This window comes from Orcinus orca, chromosome 8 (assembly GCF_937001465.1).
Source record: "Orcinus orca chromosome 8, mOrcOrc1.1, whole genome shotgun sequence".
NCBI lineage: Eukaryota > Metazoa > Chordata > Mammalia > Artiodactyla > Delphinidae > Orcinus > Orcinus orca.
Window position 1 is genome coordinate 8,234,083 of NC_064566.1, and position 26,294 is coordinate 8,260,376.

The window sequence follows — 26,294 nt, forward strand, 5'->3', positions numbered from 1 at the left end:
GATGCCCTGTGCCCTGTCTCTTCTGCCACTCCTCACTCTTGGGTCCATCCTCCCCAGGCTGCAGGAATTTGCTGGACACCAGACAAGGCCCGGGAGGTGAGCCCAGTAGGCCCTTGAGGGGGTGACATCACCTAGGCCCCCGAGAGACCTGAGAAGGCCCAGTGCCCTATTCCTGCCCCACAGCAGTGTCCTTCTTCCTGGGGGCTGCCCCTAATTCTGGGCTCACTCCTGCTCAGGGCTTCCTTGGTCTCATGGGGTGGAGGACTGAGCCTGCTTTGGAGTCAGACCAGCCTGTGTTTAAATGTCCTTTGTGCTACTTCCATCCTCTGTGACTTTAGTCAAGGTGCCTCGAGTTTCCTTATTTATAAAGCGAGACCACCAACAGCAGTCATCTTCATCAGCGGCATCATCTTCCAGGAGAGGTGGTGAGAATTCATGGGATTAAATGAGATGAGGGAATTCCCCGGTGGTCCAGTGGTTAAGACTCCGTGCTCCCAATGCAGGTAGCCCAGGTTCGACCCATGGTCAGGAAACTAGATCCCACATGCATGCCGCAACTAAGAGCCTGCATGCTGCAACTAAAGACTTCCGCATGCTGCAACGAAGATCCCATGTGCGCAACTAAGACCCGGCACAGCCAAATAAATAAATATTGTAACATAAATAAATAAATGAGATGATGTTGCAAGGCACCTGGCATGGCCTGGGGCAGGAAAGGAACCCCCTCCCTGGGACAAAAGTACATCTCCCCACCCCTACACACACCCCACCCCATCCCCTTCATCACCCTCCCTCCCTTCGCTGCCAAACCTCTGCCCCTAGTGACCAGGCTGTTGTCTAGGCCGGACTCATTAGCTAGGCCCTCCAGCTCCTGTGCATGCAGGGAACCCAGGCGACCTTCTCCACCCTCCTCTGACCTCTCAGGATGGGGACACTGTCTCCCCTCTCTCCCAGGCCCTGCACCCCTCCCACCTCCTTCCTGGATTCCCCTTCCTTCCAAGACAGCCGCTCCCCCAAACACCATGCTTCGCCTTCCTCAGTCCACAGCTCTCAACCGCTCCCGACTATTTGTTCACTCACATGCTCAGCGGAGGCCTGGGGGCTGCCTGACACTGTAGTCTTCTGTGCTGGGGAACAGCCTTGGGAGATAGCCCTGCCCAGCAGGTGGCCTGTCAGGCACTCACAGCACAGTGGGGGATGGATGGGCAGACTGTGATCAGCTGGCCAAGGAGAGTCCTTCCATTTCAAAAAGAAGAAAAGACAAAAAGACCAGAAAAGAATCTGAATGCACTCCACCCTCCCCTCCCTGCCACCTGCAGAGCTGCTGAGACTCCTCCCCTCAGGGTCCTTCCCTTCAGTCACCCCGCCCTCCCCCAGCCTTCCTCAACCCTGCTCTCCCGGCTCTCCACCTCGCTCCACCCAAAAACCTTTGGAGAAAGCGGCCTTCCCTGTTTCTACCTCCTCCTCGCTTCTGACGCTGCCTGCTCTCAAGCCGCTGCAGCCTCGCTTCTGTTCCCAGCGCCCCACGGAAGCCTCTCCCGAGGCCTCCAGCAGCCTTGCTACCTGCAAGGGACACGTCTCAGTCCTGATCCTTCAGGGCCTCCCTGCCACATCTGGCCTGTTCTTCTCTCCCCCTTCCTTGAAACGCTCTTTTTCTTTGGCACTTGTGACCCCATACGTTGCCTTTTTTCTAAAATGCACATCTGGTGGGCCAGTTAAAGCCCTCGGAGGCTGCGGGCTCTGTTCAGGGTTAGGGACTGCATGTTCGGTGTTGCCCGCTTGGCAAGGGCCCCATCTCCCCACCTTTGGAAACTCTTTTTCCTCCTCACCCCTGGGGTCCCAGCTTAGATGCAGGAAGCCTCCTCTCACTCCTCTCACTCCTGCTGGCCCGGGCACACTCCCTGGGTCTCCTGATGCCTTATTGTCCCCCTGCCATTTCCCCCACAAGACTGTAGGCTTCCTTCAGTTGAAGGCTGTGCTTCTCTCCCCCGCTGCTGTTAGCGTTGCTAGATACAATACACAATACGGGGGCAAACTGAAACCCACTCTGCATCTGAAATTCAGATTTCACTGGGTGTTCGTGTTTTTGTGTGCTAAATCTGGCAACCTGAACTTCTGAACTCCCAGGACCCAGCTCAGTGCCTGATATAGAGCAGGTGCTCAGGAAATGTTCATTGAAGGAATAACGGTGCAATGGTGGTACCAGGCACCGGTGCTGTGGGGCACAAAGGAGAGGTAGCAGGCTCCCTAGAGGAGGTGACACCCGAGCCAAAGCAGGTGGAGATACTAGGTCATGGCATCAACCAGCCCCCCCATGGGGATGCCTCCTGTAGTGGGTTGAATAGTGTCCCCAAGTCCAACCCCTGGTACCTGTGAATGTGACCTTATTTGGAAATAGGATCTTTTCAGATGTAATTAAGTTAAAGATTTCAGGATGAAATCATCCTGGATTCAGGGTTGACTTCTAAATCCAAGGACCAGCGTTCTTGTAACAGAAAACAGAGGAAGATGTGAGACGCACATCCAGGGGGAAGATGGCCATATGAAGACAGAAGCAGAGATTGGAGGGAAGCGGCTGCAAGCCAAGGAATGCCAAGGGTTTCTGGGAGTCATCAGAAGCTAGAAGAGAGGCATGGAATGGAAGCTGTCTCAGAGCCTCTGAAAGGAACCAACCCAGCCAATACCTTGATTTGGACTTTTGGCCCAAATTAATTGTTGTTGTTTTAAGCCATTCAGTTTGTGTTAACTTGTTATGGCAGCCCTGGGACACTAATACACTCCCAAGGCTCCATCTGTCCCAAGATCAATGCGTAAGACTCTTCCTTCATGACCCTTTGCCCCGTAATCCCTTCTGGTACCAGATCTCTTATCCAGCCTGCGGTAGCCAGCCACCCAGATGGCCCCGGTGACTTTCTGGTATTCATGCCTTTACATAGTCCCCTCCAACACTGAGTAGGGCTGACGTATGTGACAATAAGATACTTCTGAAGTGACAGGGTGTGATTCCCAAGGTCAGGTTATCAACACTTAAGACCAAGCTTCTGCCCTGGTCCCTTGCATTGCTCCCTCTGGGGAAAGCCAGCCGCTATGCTGTCAGGGTGCGCAAGCAGCAGCGTGGAGGTGAGGAACTGAGGCTTCTCACCAACAGCCGGTCTCCACTTGCCGGCCAAGTGAGTGAGCCACCTTAGAAGGTGATTGTCCCACACTAGTCAAACCTTCAGAGGACTGAAGCCCAGCCAACATCTCCCGCAACCCCACGGGAGACCCCGAGTCACAACCACCCAGTGAAGTCGTTCCTGAGATTCTGACTCCCAGCAGCTTTGGGTCCTTTGTTATACAGCACAGTTGTGGCATAACTAATACAAGGCAGTTAAACGTCATACATGTTACTCTCAACGTCAAGGTCCACAGGCCCCACCCTTGGCATTAGAAGGCAACAACTGGTGGCTGGATTTAACAGTGACAGCTGGCCTCGTCAGCCTCGGGGCTGGTTAGGAGGCCAGGTGGTCATCTAGTCTATCCCTCCTGGACAGCCAAGGATGCCAAGGCCAGAGACGGGCCCAAAGGTGGGAAGGGGGTGAGATGGCCTGACCTGGAGGCCCACGGCCTCTTCAGGTCTTGGTCCAGGTAAGCCGTGCCCAATCTGAACACACACACCCCTGAGCCCAGAGGCTGTTTCCCCATGTAGTAGTTTTGCAGGGCTGCTGTAACAAGGCACCCCAGGCTGGGTGGCTTAAACAACAGAAGTTAATTGTCTCACAGTTCTGGAGGCCAGAAGTCCAAAATCAAGGTGTTGGCAAGGTTGGTTCCTTCTGAGGGCTGTGTGAGAAGGAGCTGTCCCAGGCCTCTCTCCCTGGCTTGTAAATGGCTGTCCTCACGATCACGTGCTGTTCCCCGTATATGGCTATCTGTTCCAAATTTCCCATCGTTATAAGGACACCAGTCAAACTGGACGAGGGCCCACCTATTGACCTCACTTTGATTATCTCTGTAAAGATCCTATCTCCAGGGCTTCCCAGGTGGCACAGTGTTGAGAGTCCGCCTGCCGATGCAGGGGACGCGGGTTCGTGCCCCGGTCCGGGAAGATCCCACATGCCGCGGAGCGGCTGGGCCTGTGAGCCGTGGCCGCTGGGCCTGCGCGTCCGGAGCCTGTGCTCCGCAACGGGAGACGCCACGACAGTGAGAGGCCCGCGTACTGAAAAAAAAAAAAAGATCCTATCTCCAAATAAAGTCGCATTCTGAGGTACTGGGGGCTGGGCCTTCAACATATGAATTTGGGGGAGGACACAAGTTAACCTATAACACGCTGGGGTCCCCTCTTTAGGGTCACAGTCATTCCATAATTTGTTGTTTCCTGGACTCTCTCCTTCTCTCTGCCTCTCTGCCGCTCATTCTGTGCCCATGACAGACATTGCTAATCTCTCCTGGCATCCGTTCTGCTGAAGCAAGGTGCAGACTCAGCGTCCTCATCAGCAGTCTCTAGGCAACCTGTCCACAATATCAGCCGGTTAAGACGCTGTGGAGGAGAGGGAGGAGTCAGAGGAGACGATGGACAATAAACCCTTGTTGAACGAATGATTGCATACATCTAACCTGCAAAATCCATCCACTTGTCTGTCTGTTCCAGGTTATCTGTCTCTGCACTGGACCACTGGGTCCAGTGAGCCTGCTTTCCACCAGGAACTGCAGCCCTCTCTGCTGGTTTTCATCCTTGGAAATGTGGGCACCTGGAGGCCGTGACTTCAGGGCTATAACCCAAGTCTGCCAGGGAAGAGAACCCCCCTACCTGCTTCTTCTGTTTGTAGTTCAGCCAACGAATATCTCTGAAAACTCTAGTGCACAGAGGGTGCCAGGGGGATGGGGAGGGCAGCGGAGGGCAGGGTTGCCTGTCTACCCAACAGCCATGTTTCCTTCTTCCTTGCTGACAGAGCCCCAGCTGCTCAGGTGATGGGTGGAGATCCCTGGGTGTCATGGCAGGGGATTGGCTTAAGGGGCACAGGCCTGATCAAGAATTCCTGAAAAAGGTTTTTCTCTTTGATGAAAGAGACATGCCAAGGAGAAAGCCCCTGCTCTATGTCCCTTCCCTCATACTCTGGAAATTGTCCTCCGAGGGTGAGATGCTTGGAGCAGCTGCAGCCATCTGGGGACCATGAGGGGGAAGCTTGTGATGCATGGAAGAAGCAGAGCTGAGAGATGAGAAGCACCTGAGGCCTTGGTGACCACTGAGCACTGTCAGTGGTGACACTGACTTCCACACTTCTTAGGAGAAACAATAAAGTGTCCACTTTGCTCAGAGCACCATCAAATGATGGTGCCTCTTGCCGCAGCCAAATGCATCTTAACTGGAAGGATAGGGACACAGGAATATAAAAAGCAGGACTCTGGCATCAGCTGGCTCGAAACCAGTCCCAGTTCTGCCACTTTCAAGCTTTATGATCTTAGGCAGATCACCTTCTGAAGCCTCAGCTCCTCATCTGTAAAATGAAGATAATTAGAATACCTACCTCACAGGGCTACCGTGGAGGAAAATGAGATAATTTAGGCCAGCATTTTGCATACTGGGGTTGGAGCCTATGAGCATTCGATTTGTTTGTTACTCATCCACTAATTTATTCAACAATAGTTATTGAGCATTTCCTATGTACTTGTGCTAATCTAGGGTCTGGGGAACATAGCTGTGAAAAAAGAAATAATAGGCACTCACAGAAGCTGGCATTCTCTATTATTATTGTAAATCTTTGCCTACAAGGAGATCCTAATACGTTGGTAAAATCAGGGGAGATTTGGCAGAAGTGATTTCCTGGGACCTGGCAGTGTAGGTACCTGTGGAGTGAGAGGGGCTGGGGGTGCACAGGTGAGTAAGACAGATGCTCTGCCCTCTCGGGACTCACAGCCTCAAGGAGGAGACAGACAGGTAAACAGGTATGTGGTTACGTTAGAGTGTGATCAGTGCTGAGATGGGGAAGAGCAGAGGTCCTAGACAGGGTGAACCTGAGTTTCATTTTGTGAGGCAAATGAGAATTAGTCAACCAGGAAGATGGTCATCCCAGGTATCAGGAATCGCATCTACAGACTCCAAGCGAACTGCAGGTTGTCGGGCACAGCAAAAGCGTAAGTTCAAGTGGGGTAATGTTGAGAGATGTCTTATTTCAGAGGCTGTGGTTGCAAGTGACAGAAAACTGAAATCAACCAGGCTCCAACCATCAAAGGAAGGTACTGACGCACGTGACTAAAAAGTTCAGAGGTTCAGTGGCTTCAGGTAAAGCTGATGTCATTGGGAAGCCAGTTTTTTTCCCATCTCTTGGTGGTGCCCTCCAGGCTCAGCTTCCTGACCTTCATCCCATATTTGTAACATGCTGATTGGGCCAGCTTAGGTCTCTAGTCCACTTCTGAACCAATCGTGATCTCCAGGGCCTTGGGAAAGGCTGACATTGGGGTGGGATCAACTCCACAGCACCACATGGATCCCCAAAGGAGAAAGGCAAAGGGGGAAGGGGTATCAGGAGGCCAGATTTTGAAGGAGATTATCAAAGGATAATGAAAAGCAGCGGATTGACTTGATTAGATTGGATGTGAGAAAGACTGCCCTGATTAGAGGGGGCCGAGAGAGGAGGCAGGGAGGCCTGCTGGAGGCTGTTTCATTCACGGGGTGAGAGGGAGTGGCCATGGGGGAAGAGACTGACACAAGTTGGAGGCTGTTGGACTCGGAAGTGAAGCAGAAGGAGGAGTCCAGGGCATTTCCTAAGTTTCTGTACTTCGTCGGGGACTGGTGGGAAGAGGTGGGCAGGCAGAGCAAACGGATAGTCAAGAGGCGGAGATCCATTTTGGACAGGCCTAGCTTGTGGTGTCTGAGAGAAAACTGAACACGGACGTCCAGAAGGCAGTTGGTTGGGTATGGGGGGTCCAGAGCCAGGGGCAGGGGTCGGGGTTGGAGATGGAGGTTGCAGTGTCCACAGCCCGGGGAGTTAAGGATGTAGCCTGGGACCGAAGGATCTACAGCAAGGGTTTGGAGGCAGAGAGGATGGGCGCCAGCTGGGAGCTCATGTCCAGGAACAGGGGTAGCCCTCTCTGTCTGTCCTGCCCAGAGGTGGATTGAGTCCAGGCCCGTCAAAAGTCCTTTGGGGGCTTCCCTGGTGGCGCAGTGGTTGAGAGTCCGCCTGCTGATGCAGGGCACATGGGTTCGTGCCCCGGTCCGGGAAGATCCCACATGCTGCAGAGTGGCCGGACCCGTGAGCCATATCCGCTGAGCCTGTGCGTCCAGAGCCTGTGCTCCGCAACGGGAGAGGCCACAACAGTGAGAGGCCCGCGTACCGCAAAAAAAAAAAAAAAAAAAAAAAAGTCCTTTGGGTTTAGAGATGACAGCCACTAGTGACCTCGGCAAGAGCAGTCTCCGTGGAGTGGCAGAGGGTGACACAACACTTCAGTGGGTTGCAGAGTGAGTGGGAGGTGAGAACAAGGATGAAGGGGTGTGAACAACTCTTTTAAGAAGCCCAGCTTTATCTTTATTTTTTATTATTTTTATTTACTTATTTATTTATTTTGCGGTACGCGGGCCTCTCAGTGTTGTGGCCTCTCCCGTTGCGGAGCACAGGCTCCGGACGTGCAGGCTCAGTGGCCGTGGCTCACGGACCCAGCCGCTCCGCGGCATGTGGGATCTTCCCGGACCGGGGCACGAACCCGCGTCCCCTGCATCGGCAGGCGGACTCCCAACCACTGCGCCACCAGGGAAGCCCTATCTTTATTTTTTAATTTTTTTTTTGGCTGCACTCTGCGGCTTGAAGGATCTTAGTTCCCCGACCAGGGATTGAACCCATGCCTCCTGCAGTGGAAGCCCAGAGTCCTAACCACTGGACCACCAGGGAATTCCCTAAGAAGCTCAGCTTTAAAAAAAAAAAAAAAAAGAGAGAGAGCGAGAGAGATTGAGAGCAAAGGTAGCACTAGCTTTCAGTAGCTGTAGCTGAAAGGAGTGGCTAAAGGTGAAACTTGGGATGGAGGAAGGGGTGTGTGTGTGTGTTGGTGTACATGGGGGATGGGAGTGTCTTGGGATGGAGGGCCTTAGGCAGGTTGACATGCCGAAGGGAAGAGAATAATGAGGGAGGAGAGGTAAATGAGGACCAAATGTGTGTGTGTGTCTGTGTGTGTGTGTGTGTGTGTGTGTGTGTGTGTCTCGCTAAGAGATGCAGAGCCTGGGAGGGAGGTTGGCCTTGAGGGGGGAAGGTACACTTACAACTGCAAGGGACAGGGAAGGAGTGAATCTCTGGGTGCAGGGGCAGGCCTTAGAGGGGGTTCCTCCCAGAGGCCTCTATTCTCTCTGGAAGCGGAAGGCAAGGTCACGGGCTAAGAGCCATGCAGCAGATGGGGTGGTGGAGGAGGAGTATGAGGGGGGCAGGTTGGGGGAAGCAGGAAGGGTGATTGTAGCCAAGCCAGGAACCCTGGATGTGCCCTGTCACAGCAGAGCTGGCCAGCAGAAGCCAGCAGTCCCAAGGGACTGGCCAGGTATGGGGCATGAAAATAGGTGGGCCGGGCCAGGGTCTGCAGGGTGGGTGGGGTGTTCTGGGGCACCAGGTAGGACTCAGCAAGCAGCGAGCAGACCTGTTCAGCTGGGTCAGATACAGGCTAGAAAGGCCTTGAGTACTGGGCTGGGAGAGGAGAAGCTCCAACTTTGCCTGGAAGGCAACGGTGAACCATGGAAGGTTATTGAGCAGGAGTGAGACCTGATCAAAGCAGTATTTGAGAATCTGTATCCAGCTATGTTTGTGTGATGGGTTGGCGAGATCAGACCGAAGGCAGGAACCTGAAGCGGTAGACAAGTCAGAGGGATGTTGTCAAGTGTCAAATGTCTCAGAGGAAGAGCTTTTAGCTCCAGAGGCCAGAACCAGGAGCTGCAGGTGGCCATGGCCTTCAGCTGGTCCACAGATCATGGGCAGCCTCACAGAGAAGTGAAGGGTGGTTTTGTAGCCCAGCTAGGGGTGTTCAAGAGGGGACCCCCTGCTTCAGAAGGAAACCAGCATTGATGGGGACTCCAATTACATTCCATGTGAGATGACGTTGGATCCTCCCAACAATCAGATGAGGTCAGCGTTATTGTTCCCTTTGAGAGATGGAGGGACTAAGCCTCGGAGAGGCCAAGTAACTCACCTCAGGCCACACAGCAAGCAAGAAGCAGAGGCAGGACTCACTCCAGGTCTGAGCTCCCTGGCCTGCAGTGCTCCTGCACCTTCCTTGCGGTTCCCCTCTCCTCTGCCATTTCTCTAGGGGTTTCCGCTCCACCCGACTTTGTTCTGGGAGGTTCTGGGTGGCTCTGGGCCCAGGAGACGTGCTGGGGATTGGATCTAAAGCTCAGTTGGCCCCAGACGATCTTGACCGCATGCACTTGCCCCAGGAGAATGGGCTCCTCAGGGTGCCGTGCTCAGACTCCCTGGGAGGACATTTGTGGCCAAGCTTAGGTGGGACCCCTTGGTCCACGCTGTGACCACTAGAGGGCGCCAGCTGTTGCCCAGGTGAGCGTGAGGGGCGGTTCCTTTCCTGGCTTCCGGAGAAACAGAGGGGGCTCCCAGGTCTGGAAGCTGCCCCCTCGTGGCTCCAGGGAGCCCCTGTCACCTTCTCGCGTCTCTCTGCTAAGATCTCCCTGACCCTTCCGCCCTAGTTCCTGCTTCGCTCAGGGAGTCAGCTTTCGTCAGCGTGGGTGACAGGAAGCCTGGGGTCTCCTTGCTGACCTCCCGCCTGCTTCTGCTCTGCCCGCCCCCAGCGCCACTCACAGATGTGCTGGCCTGGGCTCCTTTAGCGCCCCCCCCCCCTCACGTGGCCACAGTGCTGAGGCGATACCTAGCACCGGATCGTCACCTCTGTCACCTTCTCTCAGCCTCTTCACAGCCCCGGGTGGGAGGGTGGGCCAGTTCAGGAGATTACTAACTGGGCCCAGGAGGGCAGTGCCCTGGGCCACACCGCCCGCCAGTGAGCCCCAGGGGCCTGGGAGGAACTGAAGTCCTCTCTGGGCAGGCTGAGGGCGTGAGGGCCCTGGAGGGAGCGCCCCCATGCTCCTTTCACACTGTAGCCCACCTTCACCATTTCTCCAGCTTCATCTCCCCCTGGCCTCCAGTCCGACTCCCCCGCTGCTCGGCCAGGTTTCTCCTTAGATCCTGCCACCTTCCCTCCCCCACCCAAGGGCCCGCCTGCCTGCCACCCTCCCCAAGCTGAGCCCCTTGGCTCTAGCCACTGAGGGCCTGGCCGGGGTCCCAAGCACCACACCGCAGCGGCCAGCCTTGCCTGGCCAGAGCTCAGGACAGTCCCAGTCTGTCTGGCAGGGCTACGGGTTCAGGATTGGCTGGAGCTGCCCCCGCCTTTGGGAGGAGGGAGAGGGGAGGCTGGTGGCTTGTTCAAGGTCACCCTCCTTTTCTCTCCCAGCATCCCTGTTCGACCTTCGTCCCCTCTGCCTCACCTCGAGGAGTCAGGAGGCAGGATGCCCAACACGCAGAGGACAGAGGAGCCCAGCGAGGAGGAAGGCTTTGGGGGCTTCTGGTATTTATTTATTCAGCAAATTTTGAGTGCCTCCTATACGCCAGGCACTGAGAACACAGCAGTGAACACAGTGGACCCAATCCCTGCCACGCCGCCCTGCAGGGAGACAGTCGAGAAATAAACAATCACACAAATAATGTAAACTGGTGTCCCCAGCAGTGTGGCAAAGGCTCTGAGCACCTTGGTCTGGCTTCCCGGGGGATCTCAGGGGTGAGGAGCCCTGTCTGGCCCCGGGGTGGGGTGGGGGGGCGTCGGGGGCGGGAGGAAGGCTTCGGACACAGCCAGGGGCGTTGGCTTTGTGGAGGCCTGTGCGGGGGCTCGGCCAAGCCTCAGTTTCCTCAACTGGAAAACGCAGGAAGTAAACGTGCCCGATCACGGGGTTGCTGCCCAGAGGCCTGCAGCCCTCAGAAAGCAGGCACTGGCATCCTCCCTGAGGAAGGCCGAGGGGGAGCTCCTCGGTGAGAACGGCGGGGAGGGCACTCCCGGAGGCCGGCAGTAGCTCACAAAGCTCCGAGGTGGCCTCAGGGAGGTGAGGGACCCCAGTACTGGTGCTGCGCTACTGAGCTTCCCTGGCCCCTCTGCCTCTGGAGGCAGGAGGGGAGGGGCTGGTCCCTGGCTGCCTCCTTTCTCTCCCCTCCCACGCCTCCTGTTCTGGGCCACGTGGCACCTCGGTGCCCCTGGCCTGGGGGAGAATGATTCCCGATCTGGGGCTGGGGGAGCGAGGGAAAAGTGGGTGGCACGTGGGGTACCGCTGAGACCAGGTCCTGTGGCGCACCCGGTCCATCCCGCCCCGCAGCCCCAGGGCAGGGAGGGGGTGCTGTCTCTTTAAGAGCCTTCAGGCTGCTGGGAGCAGATGGCCAGGCCGGCCGGGGCCCCTTGTCCTTTGTGTGGCTTTGCACAAAAGAGGGGGCCAGCTGGGGAGGGGGCGGCTGCAGCAGGTGGGAGGGTGGGGCCTTGCCCCTCCCCCTCCTAACCCTGCGCCGTTGCCCCTTGGGGAGGAGGTTGCTCACTAGGAATGTGCCTCCTCTCTCTCCCTGGACACTGTGGACCCCAGAGTCATCCCCAGATTCCTAGGATACCCCTCCCATGTCGCGTCCCACCTCCTAGGCGGAAGCCTCATCACACCAGGGCCTAGGGACTCCCCCCCTCCTCTCTACGCCAAGGAATAAGCCTCCCCTCCCTGCCCCCGCCTCCAGAGCAGAATCTTCCTCTGGCCCTGAGCTCCAGGCCCTAGGGAGAAGTGAGAACAGAATTAGGTTCTTATTGGGGGGAGGGGTGCTAAGGAAGGAGGGACGCCTGTGGCCGGGGGTACCTGGGGCAGCCCAGGAGGAGGGAGCCCAGAACAAGCATGATGCTGAGGCCTGGGGGTGGGGTGAGGTGCTGGGCCCTGGACCCTAGGCATGAGGATGGAAAAGTGGCAAGGGGGAAAGGGGGGACCCAGCTGAGGCCCTGCTTCAAGAGGGGCTGGTGTGGGCAAAATGGAAGACTCCATCATAGGAGAGGGCTGTGAGCAGCGATGGCTGCCGGCCAGGCAGGAGGGGACAGAGATGAGAGGCTCCCTAAAGACTGGAGGTTCTGGGGGCAGGGTGGCCACTCAGAAGGAGTAAGGCTGCAGAGGCGCTTTTCCATTTGTAGCAAAGCCCTGAGCTCAGACCTGCCCTTGGCCCACTCGTTCTCCTCTATCCAGACCTCCCCACCCTGGGGCTTGGTGCCCAATCCATGATTTAAGAGGAGGAAAAAGGCCCCATAGCTCTGACCGGAGGTGTGGCGGGCAACGTGGCTGCCGGCTGGGTGGCCCCAGTGTGGCCCCATGTGGCCCGACAGCACCGCAGCCGGGTGGGGTTGTGCCTAACTTTGCCCGGCCGCCCGCAGGAGCCCCCAGGACCGGGAGGCCCCAGCCGGGTCGTGGCCCGACCGCAGGACCCCGGCCGGCTGGCCGCAGGCAGCGGGTGGGGGCGGGGATCCATCCCTGGCTGGGCCCTGGGTTGCTTCTAAATTTAGGAATCTGATTACTGAGTGGCCGAGGAAGGGAAGGGAGAGGAGGGTGCGAGCGCAAGCTCGGCTCAGTCTGGGCACAGCGGGGCGTGCCCGAGTGGAGGTGTGTCTACAAGTCTGGGGCTCGGGTGGGAGGGGCGACGGGTGGGAGGGGGCTTCGGCCTGTGTGCGCGGCAGCACGTGCCTGCGGCGGCGGGGACGGGCACCGGCGCAGCTTGTCGCCGGTGTGTGTGTGTGCTGGCTCTTTGTGTGCCTGGCAGGGTGGCTGGGTCTGGCTTTGAAAGTCTCTGCCCACCCCCCTCCCCCATCTCCGTCTGTGCCGCTCTACCCGCTTCCCGGTCTGTCACTCTGCCCGTGCTCGTCCTGGGGGAGGGGGATGCTGCTCCCAGCTGGGGTGACAGTGAACCCAGTAGGGAGGACACCCAGCTCCTCCCTCACCCTGCAGTCCAGATCTTTCCCTACACTTCCCACTCCCCATCCCGCAACCCCTTGTGCCACTGTTTTGGGGTGCGCGCTGCAGCAGTTAAAGGGAACTGAGGTGACCCCTGGGGACCCACAGATGCACCAGAAGCCAGGCTTTGGCCCGGTAGCTCTTGGAGGAATTCATTCCTCGCCTGTCCGGCCTCCCATCCGCTCTGGCCCCCAAGGGCGCATGAAGGGGGGGGGTCCCCCCTGCGGAAGGGGGGCGGGGAGTTCCTTGGCAGGAAGGGAAATGGAAGGAAAAGCTGGGCTCCACCCGGGCGGGCGGGCAGGCGGCCTCAGGGCCCCCGGGGCAGGCGGCGGTAACCCGAGCCCACTGGTGTGTGGGGCTGGTGTGCGCCTGGGTGGGGCTGACCCCCGGCTACTCCTCGGGGGTAGGGGGTGGCCTCCCCCAGGGGCAAGTCTGGGAGCTCGGGGGGCCCGCAGAGGAAAGCGCTCTCCGCCCGGGTCCTGACCCCACCCCCTGGAGGTCTAGCCCCGGCCCCCAGGCCCCGCCCCCCGGGCCCTCCCTTCCACCCCAGGGCCAGATGTTCAGCTGGCGGAGGCATCGGCTGGGGGAGGGGTGCTGAGGCCGCAGCCGGCACTACTTCCCTGCCAGCAGCTTCATTGTGTGCGCGAGGAGCGAGCGGCGGCGGAGAGCGGGCGAGCGAGCAGCAGCCCGAGCGCGCCGTGGAGAGCGAGCGCGCCGGGGAGGGTGCGAGGCGGTGCCCGCGGCTGCGCTCCCCCGCCTCCCGGCAACTCTGCCCCAGCACCGCGCGCCGTGCGCGCCGTCCCGCCGCCGCCGCCGCCGCCAGCGCCGGGGCCCCGCCGGCTGCCGTCGCAGGCAGGGGTCTGGTCCGGGCAGGGGTCCCCTCCCGGGGACTGGGGCATCCTGGTGCAGCCGAGAGGCGCGGAGCCCGCCGGGGGCGGCAATCGCGCCGCAGCGCCCGCTCGCTGAACTGCGTGGGCAGGCGGGCATTGGGGCTCCAGGGCGCTCCGAGGGCAGAGTGCCCAGACTTCTCCGGGGAGCCCCAATTCCGTGGAGCGTCCAGAGCGAGCGCGCCCCAGCCCCACCGGACCTTGCGCTCATCCCCCGCGTACCCCACTTCTACACAAACTTTTTTGACACCCTCACCCGGGGGGGTCGCGGAGAGCGCTGGGCTGCCCGCTGGGCTCCTGCCCCGCCGGACCCTAGCCACGCTTGACCTCCTGCCTCTCGTAGCCTCAGTGGCGACCTCTCCAGGCCGGGCCGGGCACGGCACCCCAGGCGAGCGCGGCAACGACCGCTGCTCTCCGAAGGCTCCCGCGCCCCCCGGGGCAGCTGGGCGGGGTAATGCCCTCGGTGATGGAGAAGCCGAGCGCGGGCTCCGGGATCCTGTCCCGCAGCCGGGCCAAGACGGCGCCCAACGGCGGACAACCCCACTCGGAGGATGACAGCAGCGAGGAGGAGCACTCGCACGGTGAGCCCGGAGGCCTAGGGTTAAAGGCGCACCGGCCCGGGGGGGCGCGGAGCAGGGCGTGGGGGAGAGTTGCCGACCACGGGGGTATTATACGGATGGTTCCTGCCTTGCCTGTATTGGAGCCTGTGCCTTGCTTCTCCCCCGAGCCGGCACAGGGAATCTGGAGGCTGGGCCCCTAGCTGCTGAGGAGGCGGTCCTGCCTGCCCCCTCCCTGCCCTCAGTCCCCGAGGGACTCAGGCGTCCCTCCCTTTCACAGCTTGGGCTCCTCGTACCCTGCCACCTTGCAGGGGACTGAGGTCTGACTGGGGCAGGAGCTGGAAAGACACCTCCACACCGAGCTGTGGGGCTCCTGTGGTGGGGAGGAGCCTTGGATTCTCTGCAGGAGGGCTGTGGTCCAGGTCTAGGGGCAGCCCTCCAACCCCCCCAACTCACCCCCCCGCCCCCGTCAGAACAAAGGGCTCTGCTGGGCCTGGGCTTGAAAACTGGCCCCTGTCCTCTCCCCCACCCCCCATGGCTATGGCTAGGCAGGTCTCTCCCTTTTCCAGTTCCTTCTGTGGCTGAGGGTAACTGAGGGGAAGATCAGGGAAAAGTGAGCCTCCTGGAAGATGGGGGCCCTGGGTGGTCAGGAAGGAGAACTCCAGGCCAGCCACCTCCCCCGCCACATCCTCCCGTCCTCCCTCCCTCCCTGGAGTCCTGACTGCCTCCCCCCACCCCCCACCGGCTCCACAGACAGCATGATCCGCGTTGGAACCAATTACCAGGCCGTAATTCCGGAGTGCAAGCCTGGTGAGTGGCAGGACAGGCTGTGAAGGGAGGGGACTGGAGGGCCCATGGCTTGGCCCTGAGCCCCACCTGGGGGAACCCTTGGCTGGCGCCCACTGTAAGGACAGGCGGGGGTGGGTGGCCGGCCCTGTGGCATGGTTAGTTTTCCTGCTCTGCCTTCCTGTCTGGGTCTCTGTCCCTCCTTCCCCTCTGGGCCTCACCTCGCGGGCCCCACTCCTCCGCTGCCCTCTGGCCGTGGGTCCAGGCCAGCGCCACCAGGCTGATGATGTCTTCCCTCCTTTGCTCCGTTGCCTTTCAGAGAGCCCCGCACGCTACAGTAACAAGGAGCTGAAGGGGATGTTGGTGTGGTCGCCCAACCACTGTGTGTCAGATGCCAAGCGTGAGTGGGGTGGGACCCTGGGCTCATGCATACCCTTGGGAGCTGGGGCCTGGGGTTCATGCCAGCTGGCAGCCAGCTCTTCTCAGAAGTGGGCTGGAGGCTGAGATGTGTGGGTTCAGCCCCTGTCCTGGGGCTCAGGCTCAGGGGCCTAGCCCCTGGGGGCATACCCCTTTCCGGGCAGGCCTGGCTTAGGGGTTGTAACCCCTCCTCCAAGACCTGGCTCCTCCCGCCCCTGCAGTTGACAAGTACATTGCGATGGCCAAGGAGAAGCATGGTTACAACATCGAGCAGGTGAGCCTTGGCCCCGCAGGGATTTGGGGTGGAGACGGGACAGTGCTGCGGGCAGCTGAGCCTGAGTTGTCCCCTCTCCTGGGCCAGGCACTGGGCATGCTCCTGTGGCACAAGCATGACGTAGAGAAGTCGCTGGCTGACCTGGCCAACTTCACCCCGTTCCCGGACGAGTGGACGGTAGAGGACAAGGTGCTGTTTGAACAGGCCTTCGGCTTCCACGGCAAATGTTTCCAGCGGATCCAGCAGATGGTAAAGCCCTCCACCCCCGCCAGTGCTCCTTGGCCCCTTCTTTCTGTTAAGCCTAACCGAGGCCCAGAGTCTTAGGTGGGCCCCAGCCTCTGGCGTTGCCCCTCCAGCTGCCTGACAAGCTGATACCCAGCCTGGTGAAGTATTACTACTCTTGGAAGAAGACCCGCAGCCGGACCAGTGTGATGGACAGACAGGCTCGGCGGCTGGGGGGCCGAAAGGACAAAGAAGACAGGTGGGGGGCTCGGGGAGGCTCTGGGTGGGGGTAAACTGAGCTCCTGGGGGCCCTGGCCCCTGCCTTACCCGGCCTTGGCCCCCATGTAAGCAGTGATGAGCTTGAAGAGGGACGAGGAGCCGTGAGTGAGGGGGAGCCGGACGCTGGAGACCCCAAGAGAGAGGTGAGGTCCCAGAGCTCCTCTGGCCCTGCCCGCCTGCCTGCCCTCTCCCTGGGCTCTGCACCACCCACCTCCTCTCCTTTCCCTGGCAGCCTCTGCCCTCTCGGCCCCTGAATGCCCGCCCAGGTCCAGGAAAGAAGGAGGCCCAGGGGTCTCAGTACCGCCACCATCCGCTGCGAACTCGGCGGCGCCCTCCCAAGGGCATGTACCTGAGCCCCGAGGGCCTCACTGCCGTGTCAGGGAGCCCGGACCTTGCCAACCTCACACTTCGAGGCCTCGACTCCCAGCTCATCTCCCTCAAGCGCCAGGTGGGGGGCCCGAGGAAAGAAGGGGCCAGGCAAAGGGGACAGTCGGCAGCTGGGAACTATGATTGGGGGCAGCTGGAGGCGTAAGGGAGGTCGTGTGGATGCCAAGCCTGCCTCTGCCCCATCTTCTGGGCTTCTGGGTAACTTAGTGTTCTTTTCTGGACATTGAAAAAAACAAACAAACAAACCTGGTCTTTGAAAAGGGGCAAACCCCAGTGTCTCCTCTACTGAATGGTTGTGAGGGAGAGATGAGGTAGATGGTGGGTGGCAAAGAGCTTTGCTGGGCAGTGGGGCCTTGGCGAGGGTTGGTGTTGACAGCCTCCCTGGCTTGGAACTTGATGTCCCTTCCTTGCCTTGCCTTCCCAGGTGCAAAGCATGAAACAGACCAACAGCAGCCTCCGCCAGGCCCTGGAGGGGGGCATCGACCCGCTCCGCCCCCCCGAGGTGAGGCTGCGCTTCAAGTCCGGGTGCAGGAGGGGGCAGAAAGGGGAGTTTCTCTTGGGTAGCAGGGCCTCTGTTCCCATATGTTTGAGTCTCAAGGACATATTCCTTGCGCCCCAGGCCAACACCAAGTTCAACTCCCGCTGGACCACGGATGAGCAGCTTTTGGCAGTACAAGGTGGGTGAGACTCGGAGAATAGAGCGCCCCAGGAGCCTCTCCTGCCCTCCGAGGAGCTGGGGCAGAGGGGGAGGATCAGGGAAGTAACTAGTTCTAAGGGGGTATTCACACCTGCTGCCCTTTTGACCCTTGCAGCCATCCGTAGGTATGGCAAAGACTTTGGGGCTATTGCAGAGGTGATTGGGAACAAGACTCTGACCCAGGTGAAGACCTTCTTTGTGAGCTACCGGCGCCGCTTCAATCTGGAGGAGGTGCTGCAGGAATGGGAGGCCGAGCAGGATGGGGCCCCTGGAGCCCCCCCGGTCCCCATGGAGGAGGCTAGGAGAGGGGCTCCCTTGCCAGCCCCGGCCCTAGAGGAAGACGATGAGGTGAGAAGGGGAGAGAGAGCGAAACGCTTCAGAGAACAGAGGAGAGGAACCGCCTCCGTCCTTAGCCTGGGCTGAGGGTGTGCTTGAGCCTGGTTTCTCACTCTTCTCTCGCCCCTCTCAGGTCCAGATTACATCTGTGTCGACATCAGGACCCCGATCGGGGCCCCCTGCGCCGCCCCCTCCTCCGCCTCCCACCTCGCTGTCCCAGCCGCCGCCACTGCTGAGGCCACCTTTGCCCACGGCTCCCACCCTGCTCCGCCAGCCACCCCCACTCCAGCAGGGCCGCTTCCTCCAGCCCCGGCTGGCCCCCAACCAGCCCCCACCACCTCTTATCCGCCCTGCCCTGGCTGCCTCCCGCCACGGTGCCCGCCCCGGCCCTCAGCCCGCACCCACCCTGGCTGGAGCCCCCCTGGAGCCTCCAGCACCCTCGCTCTGAGCCCTGAGGCCCTCCGCCAACCAGAGGCTCCAGAACCCCTTTGCCGGACGTCCTCGGGGACCTCCAGCTTCACTGAGGACAGAAGAGACTAGAGCTCTCGCCAGGTCTTTCGAAGACCCAGCGCTGCCGACAGGGGCACAGCCTGGACCCCCGCGGGTTCTGCACGTCTTTCTGGCAGCCAGCCTGTCTCCACCCCCACCCCAGCCAGGGTCTGGGGCCTTCTGAGGCTGGCCCGAGGGTACTTTTCCTGGCTGGGACTGGAACGGCTGCCTCCTAGTCTGCCAGGGCCTGGCCTAGGGGTCCTGCCCTTCGTGTGTAGGGGGTAGTGACCATAGCCTGGGGGGGGGGGGCGGAGAGGACAGTTTAGTGTGTTGGCTGTTCTTCCTCTTCCCCTTCTTTTAGCAATAAGTCTGGGGTGAGGTGGGGAGGGAGCTGGAGGGGGGAAGTGGGCGGAAAGGTTCCTTGGGGCCTGACAGCAGCAGAGGCTGAAGAGGTAGCTCTCCAGTCTTCAGGGGGCCGGGTGGAAAGTGCCGAGGAGCCCTGAGGGTGCCCACTGTGCCCACCGCCCAGAAGTTTAGAGAAAGGAGGGTTGGGAACATATGCAGACATGGGTTTATTTTTCAATGTTTTTAAAAAATAAATAAAACCTTCAAGCTCACTGAATCCTCTTTCCCTTTTGGTTTAAGGGTCTTGGGCTTTGCTTCCTGTCTGTGCCATGAGGGTGGGGAGGGATCCCGCCCAGCACCGGCCTTTCCCCAGGCCCCAGACAGGAATCAGTTCTCCCCTGCGAGGCAGGCAGGCTGGGCCACATCTTGCCCAGGGGGACTGGGTCCCTGCCCGGTAGGAAGAAACAGGAGGAGGCAGCTCAGATTCCAAACATTCTCTTTATTACGTGTTTGATCCAGAGGAGAAACTAAGTGCAGGAAGGGGGGCTGGGTGGGGAGGGGCCACCTTGCCTGGGAGGCCCCCCCCCCAGCCCGTGGCCACCACCCCCTTTGGGAGCCAAGCCTTGCCCTCCCGGCCCCTCGGAGCACCCGGGCTGTTCCATAGGGCAGGAGGGGGGAAGGAAGAAGGGAGGGGGAGCCCTTGGTGGGAGCCGGAGCCCGCATTCAGGGCTTGGGGCAGGAGGGCTGAGGTTGGCGAGGCCCCTTCCTGGGAACCAAGGGCTCGACTTGCCACGGAGCCAGGCCTGGGAGTGGGGTGATGAGTAGGAGTGGAGTCATCATAAATCAAAAAAAAAAAAATAAAATAAAATAATAAAATAAAAAATAAAACCCATCACAAAAAATGTACAACTCAGGTGAGGGTAGAGGCAGCCTCTGTTCAGGACCCCCTCCCCCAATTTCTCAAGAACAGAAACAGCAGAGAAATAAATTAAGGGATGCAGCGGCTGCCACCAGCCAAGCGCCCATAACCAGCCACTCCCACGCTGGCTGCAGAGGTTAGCAAGCTGGGAGTCACTTGGCCTATCTGTCCCCCCCACCCTGTGGAGGGCAGAGGCTCCCGGCCCTGCTGCCCTGTCCAGCCTCCCGCCAGGCGGCCGGCCACGGGGGCCCCCGGGCAGTGTCTCCTGAGAGGAGGGGCGACAGTGTGAGGAAGAAAAGGCAAGGCCGAGAGATGAGTGGTGAGAGAAGTCACTGCTATGGAACTAGCTGGTGCCCAGATTAATGCCAATGAAGGGGAGCAGTGGGGAGAGGGACGGCGAGGGGGGCTGTGCTTTCAGACAAAGGCTCTCCCAGAACGGAGAATGCCCAGCGTCCCTGTTGCGGAGACTAGCAGCCCAGGCGGCCCCGTGGGGGCCGAGGAGCCCATCTGCCCTGCGGTCCCCTCCCCTCTCCCAGCCCTGGGGTCAGCCCCGCCTTCTACCCAGGAGGGGGTGGGAGAAGATGGCACAGACTTTTTGAGGAGGGGAACAAAAGTCCCCACAGCAGCTTGTGGAAGGAAATGCCCAGCCTCTGGGGAAGGAGGGGCAGAGGATACAGTGTGGAGGGAGGCCGAGCCCCGCGCCTAGCCTGCCAGCCCCAGAGCAGCCGCCAGTCCCACCGCTTCAGGGCTGTGCGGCACCCCTGCCCCCAGCCCCCAGCCGCCCAGGCCTCCAGCCCAGGGGCCTGAGGTCAGGGGAAGGCCACCTCTGGTGGTTTGCTTGGAGGGGAAGGAGAGGAGAGGGGAGAAGCCCAAAGTGGGCCTGGCGGAGGGCCTGACAGGGAACTCCACCACTCTTGCCTGAGAGTGTTCCAGCCCTGAGCCACCCTCCCGGGAAACCCCACAGATCCAGTCTCGACTGTCCCAATGGGGCAGGGAGGAAAGGTGGCCGCTGGGATTTTTTTTTTTCTTTTTTCTTTTTGGTAATAAAAAATTTCTTGGTTTAGGCGAAATACTCTGTGCAACCGCAGTACCGAGGGGGAGCCCTGCCCCCCACCCCTCCCTCCCCTTCCTTTGCCTCCTGTGGGAGAGAGGGGGGAAGGGGGACTATCTGGGCAGGGGTAAATGTGGGGGGGAGAGAACCATCTCCCAACCCCCACAAACATGGAAGAAGAAACTGAGAAGGGCGGGGAGGGGAGACACACCAATCCGTCTCTGCAGTCCCGCCCGGGCAGGCGGAGCGCCGGCCCCAGCAGCTAAGTCCGGCTGGCCGCCCCCGCCGCCCCCACTCCCGGCAGCCTGTTAAAGCTTCAGCTCGTTGGCTATTTTGGAGGCAATGTTTTTGAAGGCCATGGAGGTGCCCGATATCCGCTTAAACCGAACACCGTTGAGAGACAGCCGCGGCAGTTTGCACACCTCCATCTCCCACTGCACGAAGTTCTCGTGGCCCGGCGTGCCGTGCATGCACAGCAGCATGTACTTCTCGTGCAGCTCGCTCTGGCAGCTGTTCGCGTCCAGCACCTTGCGGATCTCACGCATCATCTCGTTGGGCTCCATGGAGCTCGTGGTCTTCATGCTCCACGTGAAGCGTAGCGAGCGGGGCTTGGCCTCCCGAAACTCCTCCTTTTCCTTGTCACTGCCGCCGCTGCCCACCACGTGAGGTCTGCGGAGAGGGCAGAGGCGGGCGTCAGGCGCCCCAGCCACAGGACAGCCCCCCTGGCAGATGGACCCCGAGACCAGAGAGGAGAGCGGGAGGGTGCCCGGGAGGCGGCAGTGCTGGAAGAGGGAGCGTTAGACCTGGCCCAGGGAGCAGAGGAGTGGGCGGTCTCATCTCTCAGGGCAGAGAAGGCGAGAAGCCAGCCCCTGGCAGGGGGTGACAAGGTGACAGCGCCATGCTTTCCTGGGAAGAGGGCAGGGTCAGGGAAGAAAGGGGAGCACGCGCTCAGTAGCCCTGAGCAGTTCACAGACTGGACAGAAAGAAGTGACTGGAGCTTGTCGAGGGGTAGGAGTCTAGAGTCCCAACCGCCTGGCCCAGGCAGGGCTCTTGCTTCCAGAACACATCAGACCTGAGGAGAAGGGCCCACACCCACCGCAGCGGGGCTGTGGGGGTCCTCTGAGGAAAGGGAGGCCCCAAGAGGGGGAGGACAGGGCGCAAGCATGGGAGGAAGAGCCGGGTGGCAGAAGGAAGAGTGGGAGGCTTGTGGCAGGGCCGGCGGCCCGGGCAGGGCGGGCGCTGGCTCTGGCCCCCTCTCACCTGAGCGTCTCCACTCGGTCTTTGCTTTCAGGTTCATTCAGGTTCCTCAAAAAACAGAGCGAGGGAGAGTTTAGTGCTGGGACCTCTGTGAGGGCGGGTCTGGGGGAGGTGCCGCCGGTGGGCGGGTGGGCGGGACCCAAGCCCAGAGGCCACTCGCACCACCTAGCAGGCCAACATGGCAGCTCAACTGTCCCTCTCCAACAGGGAGCCCAGCACGCGGGGCCTGCCCCTCCCCACACTCTCAAAGACGGGTGCCGGGAGGAGCCAGGGGAGGAGGAGGGTGTGGATGTGCGGGCACACGCATGGCGCACACAGCCCACAGCCAGGGCTCGCGCGCAGGGCGGCTTCTGCACTAGCACCCCCTGAGTGGGTCTCAGAACTGTAGTCCTCTTGGAGGGAAGGGTGGGGAGGGGGCGATAAATAGAGGTCTCTCTCAGGAGGCTCAAACGGCCAAGGGCTGGACCTGCTTTGAGTACGCCTGGGGCTCAGTGCCTGGGACTGGGTGGGGAGGAGATGGGCCCTGAGGCCGGCTGTAGACAAGCCCACCTCCCCCATTCTTTTATAACTCCCCTGCCTGCCAGGCCATCTGCTGATACAGAAGGGAGGACAGAGGGCAGAGCAGGGCAGACACCTTGGGAGGGTGGGTGGGGAAGAGGTCTGGCCCCGCTGAGCGGCTTCTCCAGCTCCTGGCTGGAAGATGGGTGCCTGGAGCTGGGAAATTGGGGAGTGCAGAGGAGGGCAAGGATGTAAGGAGGAGTGAGAGAGAGCAGCGGCAGCACATGTAAAAGGAACACAAAGACACAACAGACACACGAATGCAAACAAGTGCACTGCGAGCAGGGAGCCTGGGCCGTGCAGGGGAAGGAGCCTGGCTGCTCTCTCCGGCCCCACCTGGCTCCTGCCCTGTGGGTGGAGGTACCCTGCAGGGCAGGCCCCCACTGGGGCCCCATGAGTCAACAGCCAGCCATGCAGTGAAGAGCTGGGTGGCGAGCAGCGGGTGGAAGGGGGAAAGCCTGAACACCCTGTCTTGGCCGTCGTTCTGTCAGCTGGGGCACCAAAGGGGCTGGGCTGACGGCCTTGGGGAACCAGGGCTCCCAACCTGGCCCTTGGTCCTCAGCTTGGTATTTGGCCCACCCAGGCCACCAGAGAGGATGAAGACAGGGCCAGGAGTGGCACAGCCAGGAGCTGGCCCAGGAAGGGAGACGCCTGAGGGAGGGGGGATCTCCCACTGTTTGGCCAGGGCTTAGGGGTAGACGGCCCCTGCCCTAGAATGTCCCAGCTTCTGGCTCTTCGGAAGTCACAGGCCATAACTGGAGAACACAGCCCAGAGAGGACGCAGCCTGATTCATCCAGAAACGTCTGGAGGTAGGAGGTATGCTGGGGTGGGGGTGGGGTCGGCCTAGTTCTGCAGGAGCTGCCAGAAGGGGGTGCTGTGCCCCGCTCGTGAGGCAAAGGCTCCTTCGGCCTGGAGGCGTCAGGCTGAAGTCTTGAGACCCCAGTGTCCCTGTAGTACCTCCAAAGTCCTGCCATCCCAGAGGACAGGGGCAAGAGGCCACACAGCCCTGAAGTTCAGGGAAGGGGAAGCCCAGGAGACCCAGAATGAGATACCATCCCAGATGCACTTTCGACCCTGGTGGAGCTTCCTCAGAGCGCATGCACAGACACGAGAAAGGGCTGGAAAAGGAACCCAACGCGCTTGTGACCAAAACCCAGGGTAGGGGATTGGGGGGAAGGAGACAATCTTAAAGGGAGAATTCCCTGAGAAGGTCCCCCTTGCTTGGGGACAGGCCCATCGTTTTCAGAGTCATTTGCCCTGAGTGGGCAAACGTGGCCTTGTGGGCCGCCCAGGCAGAGGCCGTCTTCATCCCTTTAAGATGGCAGAGAGAGGACCCCACAGACATGGTTTAGCAGATGCAGGAGGGAGCAAGAGCCAGAAAAGGGGAGTTAGTGATGGAGGCAGGACACAGGACACAGACGCACACACAGCGGGCTCAACGCCTACCTTCTGGCAAACCTGAAAGACAGATTTCTAAAAAAACAAACAAAAAAAGACAAAATAAAAAAAGAAATAAAAAAAAAAAAACCAACAAGACAGTATGTGGATAAGCAGGTGGGGAGTGGGCTTTACAGGTTCAAGGGTTACCCCACTTGTGGAAGAGCCGCTCAGCGAGACTAGAGTCCCAGACATCCCCATCTGCTCACGCCCCACCCTGCAGCCCTACACCCGCATTCCGGGGCTGGAAAGGGGCATGGCTTGGCTACTCTAGCTGAGTGGAATGAAGTGCAGGAGGAAGGGCAGGCAAACCTGTTCTCTCCAAGGCTCCTGCTGCTTCCTGAGCTACACTAAGATGGTTGAGGAAGTGGTGGGATGGAGACAGGGAGCAGCCCAAGAGGCCACATTACTGGATGCACCTCAAGAATCAACGCTGTCCTTTTGGGTCATCAGGGGCCAGGCGTGAGAAACCTCACGAAGAGAACCTTCACCCTGGTTCCCACGTAGGAAAGCGTCAGAGTGCCTCAGGCTGCAAGGGAGCCATCCTAGGCCCCCACCAGCTATTTCATTTATGGCCTTCATCCTGGCAACCCCCAGCCCCCCAGCAGAGGAACGTGGCAGAGGGGAGTGGCTGCAGCCAGACAAAACCGACTGGGTGGGGAGAAAGGAGGTCAAAGGGGGCAAGACAAGAGACCAGGAGAAACTCTCCTTGCCGGCCCAGCCTGGCTCAGGCCTCATGACTTTGCAGCTGCGTCACCAAATATAAGTTTCCATGGGAACCCAGGAGAGACGAGGGGGGCTTTTATTTTAGCATCTGAGTTCACACTCTCCTAGAGAGGAGGCGGCATCGGCCATCTGCTCGGGCCAGAGAACAAGGAGTTGGGGAGGCCTGAGAGGGACGGATGGGTCTGGGCATCTCAGGTGCCAACAAAGACTCAATTTCTTAGGCTTCCTGAGGTTTCTAACCCTGGGACCTGATCCCAGCTCTAACCCCCGGTGTCCTCATCCCCACCCCCAGGCAAGGTGGAAGGCCTGGCCTCAGCCTCTCTGCCGCCCTAGGCCCCCTACTCACCTGCGTACAAACTTGGAAGTGAATTTGCTGAAGATGCTCCCCGAGGCCCCCCGCCGGCCCTGGCTGTTGCCAGAGGGAGAGGCTGGGGTCACACCGTAGGGCAAATTCTGCTGGTCCCGCACCTGCCGGAGCTGCCCAGCGTGGAAGGTGCTTCGACTGGAAACACCCCGGGGAAAATTAGTTCGGTCTGGGGCTCCACCGCTGCTGCTGATGTTGTGGGCGGAGGGGGAGGCGACAGGGACACGCTGGGGGGCTGTGCTGTGAGAAAAGAGGTGGGGGGTGGGGAAATGCATCAGGGCATGAGAACGCCATCAGCACCGAGCATCTGGAGCTCCCTGGCGTGGGAAAGGGAAGGGGGACGCTAGGGCAGAGGCAGCCATCACAGAGGACACAGAAGGAAGGGGTGTGACCACTGAGGACACCAGTAAGGAAGATGTTTGGGTGGAGGGGGAAGGAGATGGTTTGGGGGAGGGAGGGGAGGCAGGGAAGGATATGTGTGTGGAGAGCAGTACAGGATGGAGAGAAGAGGCTCCTTGGGAGCTAGGCAGTCTGGAACCTCAAGGGGACAATGTTGACCAACCCTCAAGGATTGAGTCCCTGTGATGCTGACTGTCCCCGGGGTCCTAAGGAAGTCCAGGAAGGCTCAGAACAAAAAGGCTTCCTTCTGGAGCCTCGGGACGGCTTCTTGCATATCTGTTCTGAGAGGGAGAACTGGAGGAAAAGAGGGGCATTAAGCTATTTTTTGTGTCCTCTACTTCCTGGCTGCAGGGGACAGCCATCTCTTGTGGCTAAGATGCCAAAAACAGAGCAGGACCCCCAGGTGGGAAGAAATTGTGGGGGGCGGGGGGGTGGGGGTGGGCTGAGGGCAGCAGGTGTATCAGCTGCCCCAGCACACTTGCCTGGGCCGCGGCACCTCACAGTTACTGTCCGTGGGGGGCAGCCCAGTGGCCTTGTTGGGGTGCACGGAGGCCGACATGGATTTCTGGTGCTGGCGGGGCCGGGCCGCAGAGACCGCGGCGGAAGCAGAAGCCGTGGAGGCCCGGGACCCTGGCATGGTTAGGCTAGGAGACAAAAGCAGTGGAGAGGCCTGGGTTAGGGGTGGGTGGGGGCAGGAGGCTCCGGTTAGGAAGCACAGGCAGGGCGGGAAGGGCCAGAGCTGGGGAGCCTCGGCAGGATGCAGGTCAGGCCCAGGAGCAGCAACGGGGCACAAGTCAGAGCCGAGGGAGGCAGGGTAAGTAAGGAGTAAGGAAGGCGAGGCAGGCCAGAGCCTAGGGAAGGAAACCCAGAGTGCAGGGAAGCCAACAGGAGGCAACTGCCTCCGGGCTGCACTGGTCTCCTAGAAATTCTAAGAACAAGGAT

The 26,294-nt window shown here is 60.0% G+C and overlaps 2 protein-coding genes across 14 annotated transcripts in view; one reads left to right on the forward strand and one right to left on the reverse strand.

Annotated features, from left to right (window-relative positions):
* Positions 1 to 14,298: 14,298 nt before the first annotated feature.
* Positions 14,299 to 18,955, forward strand: RCOR2 (REST corepressor 2). 2 transcript variants are annotated; one of them, XM_004264265.3, is made up of 12 exons: positions 14,299 to 14,432; positions 15,162 to 15,218; positions 15,514 to 15,594; positions 15,833 to 15,885; positions 15,973 to 16,134; positions 16,242 to 16,366; positions 16,460 to 16,529; positions 16,619 to 16,834; positions 17,198 to 17,275; positions 17,393 to 17,450; positions 17,586 to 17,818; positions 17,940 to 18,955. In XM_004264265.3, the coding sequence occupies exons 1-12, from the start codon at positions 14,306 to 14,308 to the stop codon at positions 18,252 to 18,254; spliced, it is 1,575 nt and encodes a 524-aa protein (XP_004264313.1). In that variant the 5' UTR covers positions 14,299 to 14,305; the 3' UTR covers positions 18,255 to 18,955. The 2 variants fall into 2 exon arrangements, with proteins under 2 accessions (XP_004264313.1, XP_033271131.1); XM_033415240.2 differs by lacking the exon at positions 17,586 to 17,818.
* Positions 18,956 to 19,119: 164 nt separating this feature from the next.
* The window catches only part of MARK2 (microtubule affinity regulating kinase 2), a 57,416-nt gene continuing 50,241 nt past the window's right edge, over positions 19,120 to 26,294 (reverse strand). For 4 of the 12 annotated variants that reach the window (XM_049713511.1, XM_049713513.1, XM_033415171.2 and 1 more), the window contains 5 exons: positions 25,835 to 25,996; positions 24,936 to 25,193; positions 23,873 to 23,899; positions 21,871 to 21,915; positions 19,120 to 21,279 (listed from right to left, as the gene is read on the reverse strand). In XM_049713511.1, the coding sequence (XP_049569468.1) occupies positions 20,919 to 21,279; positions 21,871 to 21,915; positions 23,873 to 23,899; positions 24,936 to 25,193; positions 25,835 to 25,996 (853 nt within the window). In that variant the 3' untranslated portion in view covers positions 19,120 to 20,918. The remainder of the gene's footprint in view (positions 21,280 to 21,870; positions 21,916 to 23,872; positions 23,900 to 24,935; positions 25,194 to 25,834; positions 25,997 to 26,294) is intronic. The other 8 variants (XM_049713517.1, XM_049713514.1, XM_033415187.2 and 5 more) reach the window with 3 other exon arrangements.

What these genes read in the sequence shown, in the direction of transcription:
- RCOR2 (XM_004264265.3), top strand. Translation starts at nt 14,306, where the DNA reads ATGCCCTCGGTGATGGAGAAGCCGAGCGCGGGCTCCGGGATCCTGTCC. An exon ending in TCCAGCGGATCCAGCAGATG is followed by an intron (nt 16,135 to 16,241) that starts GTAAAGCCCTCC and finishes TTGCCCCTCCAG; the next exon opens with CTGCCTGACAAGCTGATACC. An exon ending in CGAAAGGACAAAGAAGACAG is followed by an intron (nt 16,367 to 16,459) that starts GTGGGGGGCTCG and finishes CCATGTAAGCAG; the next exon opens with TGATGAGCTTGAAGAGGGAC.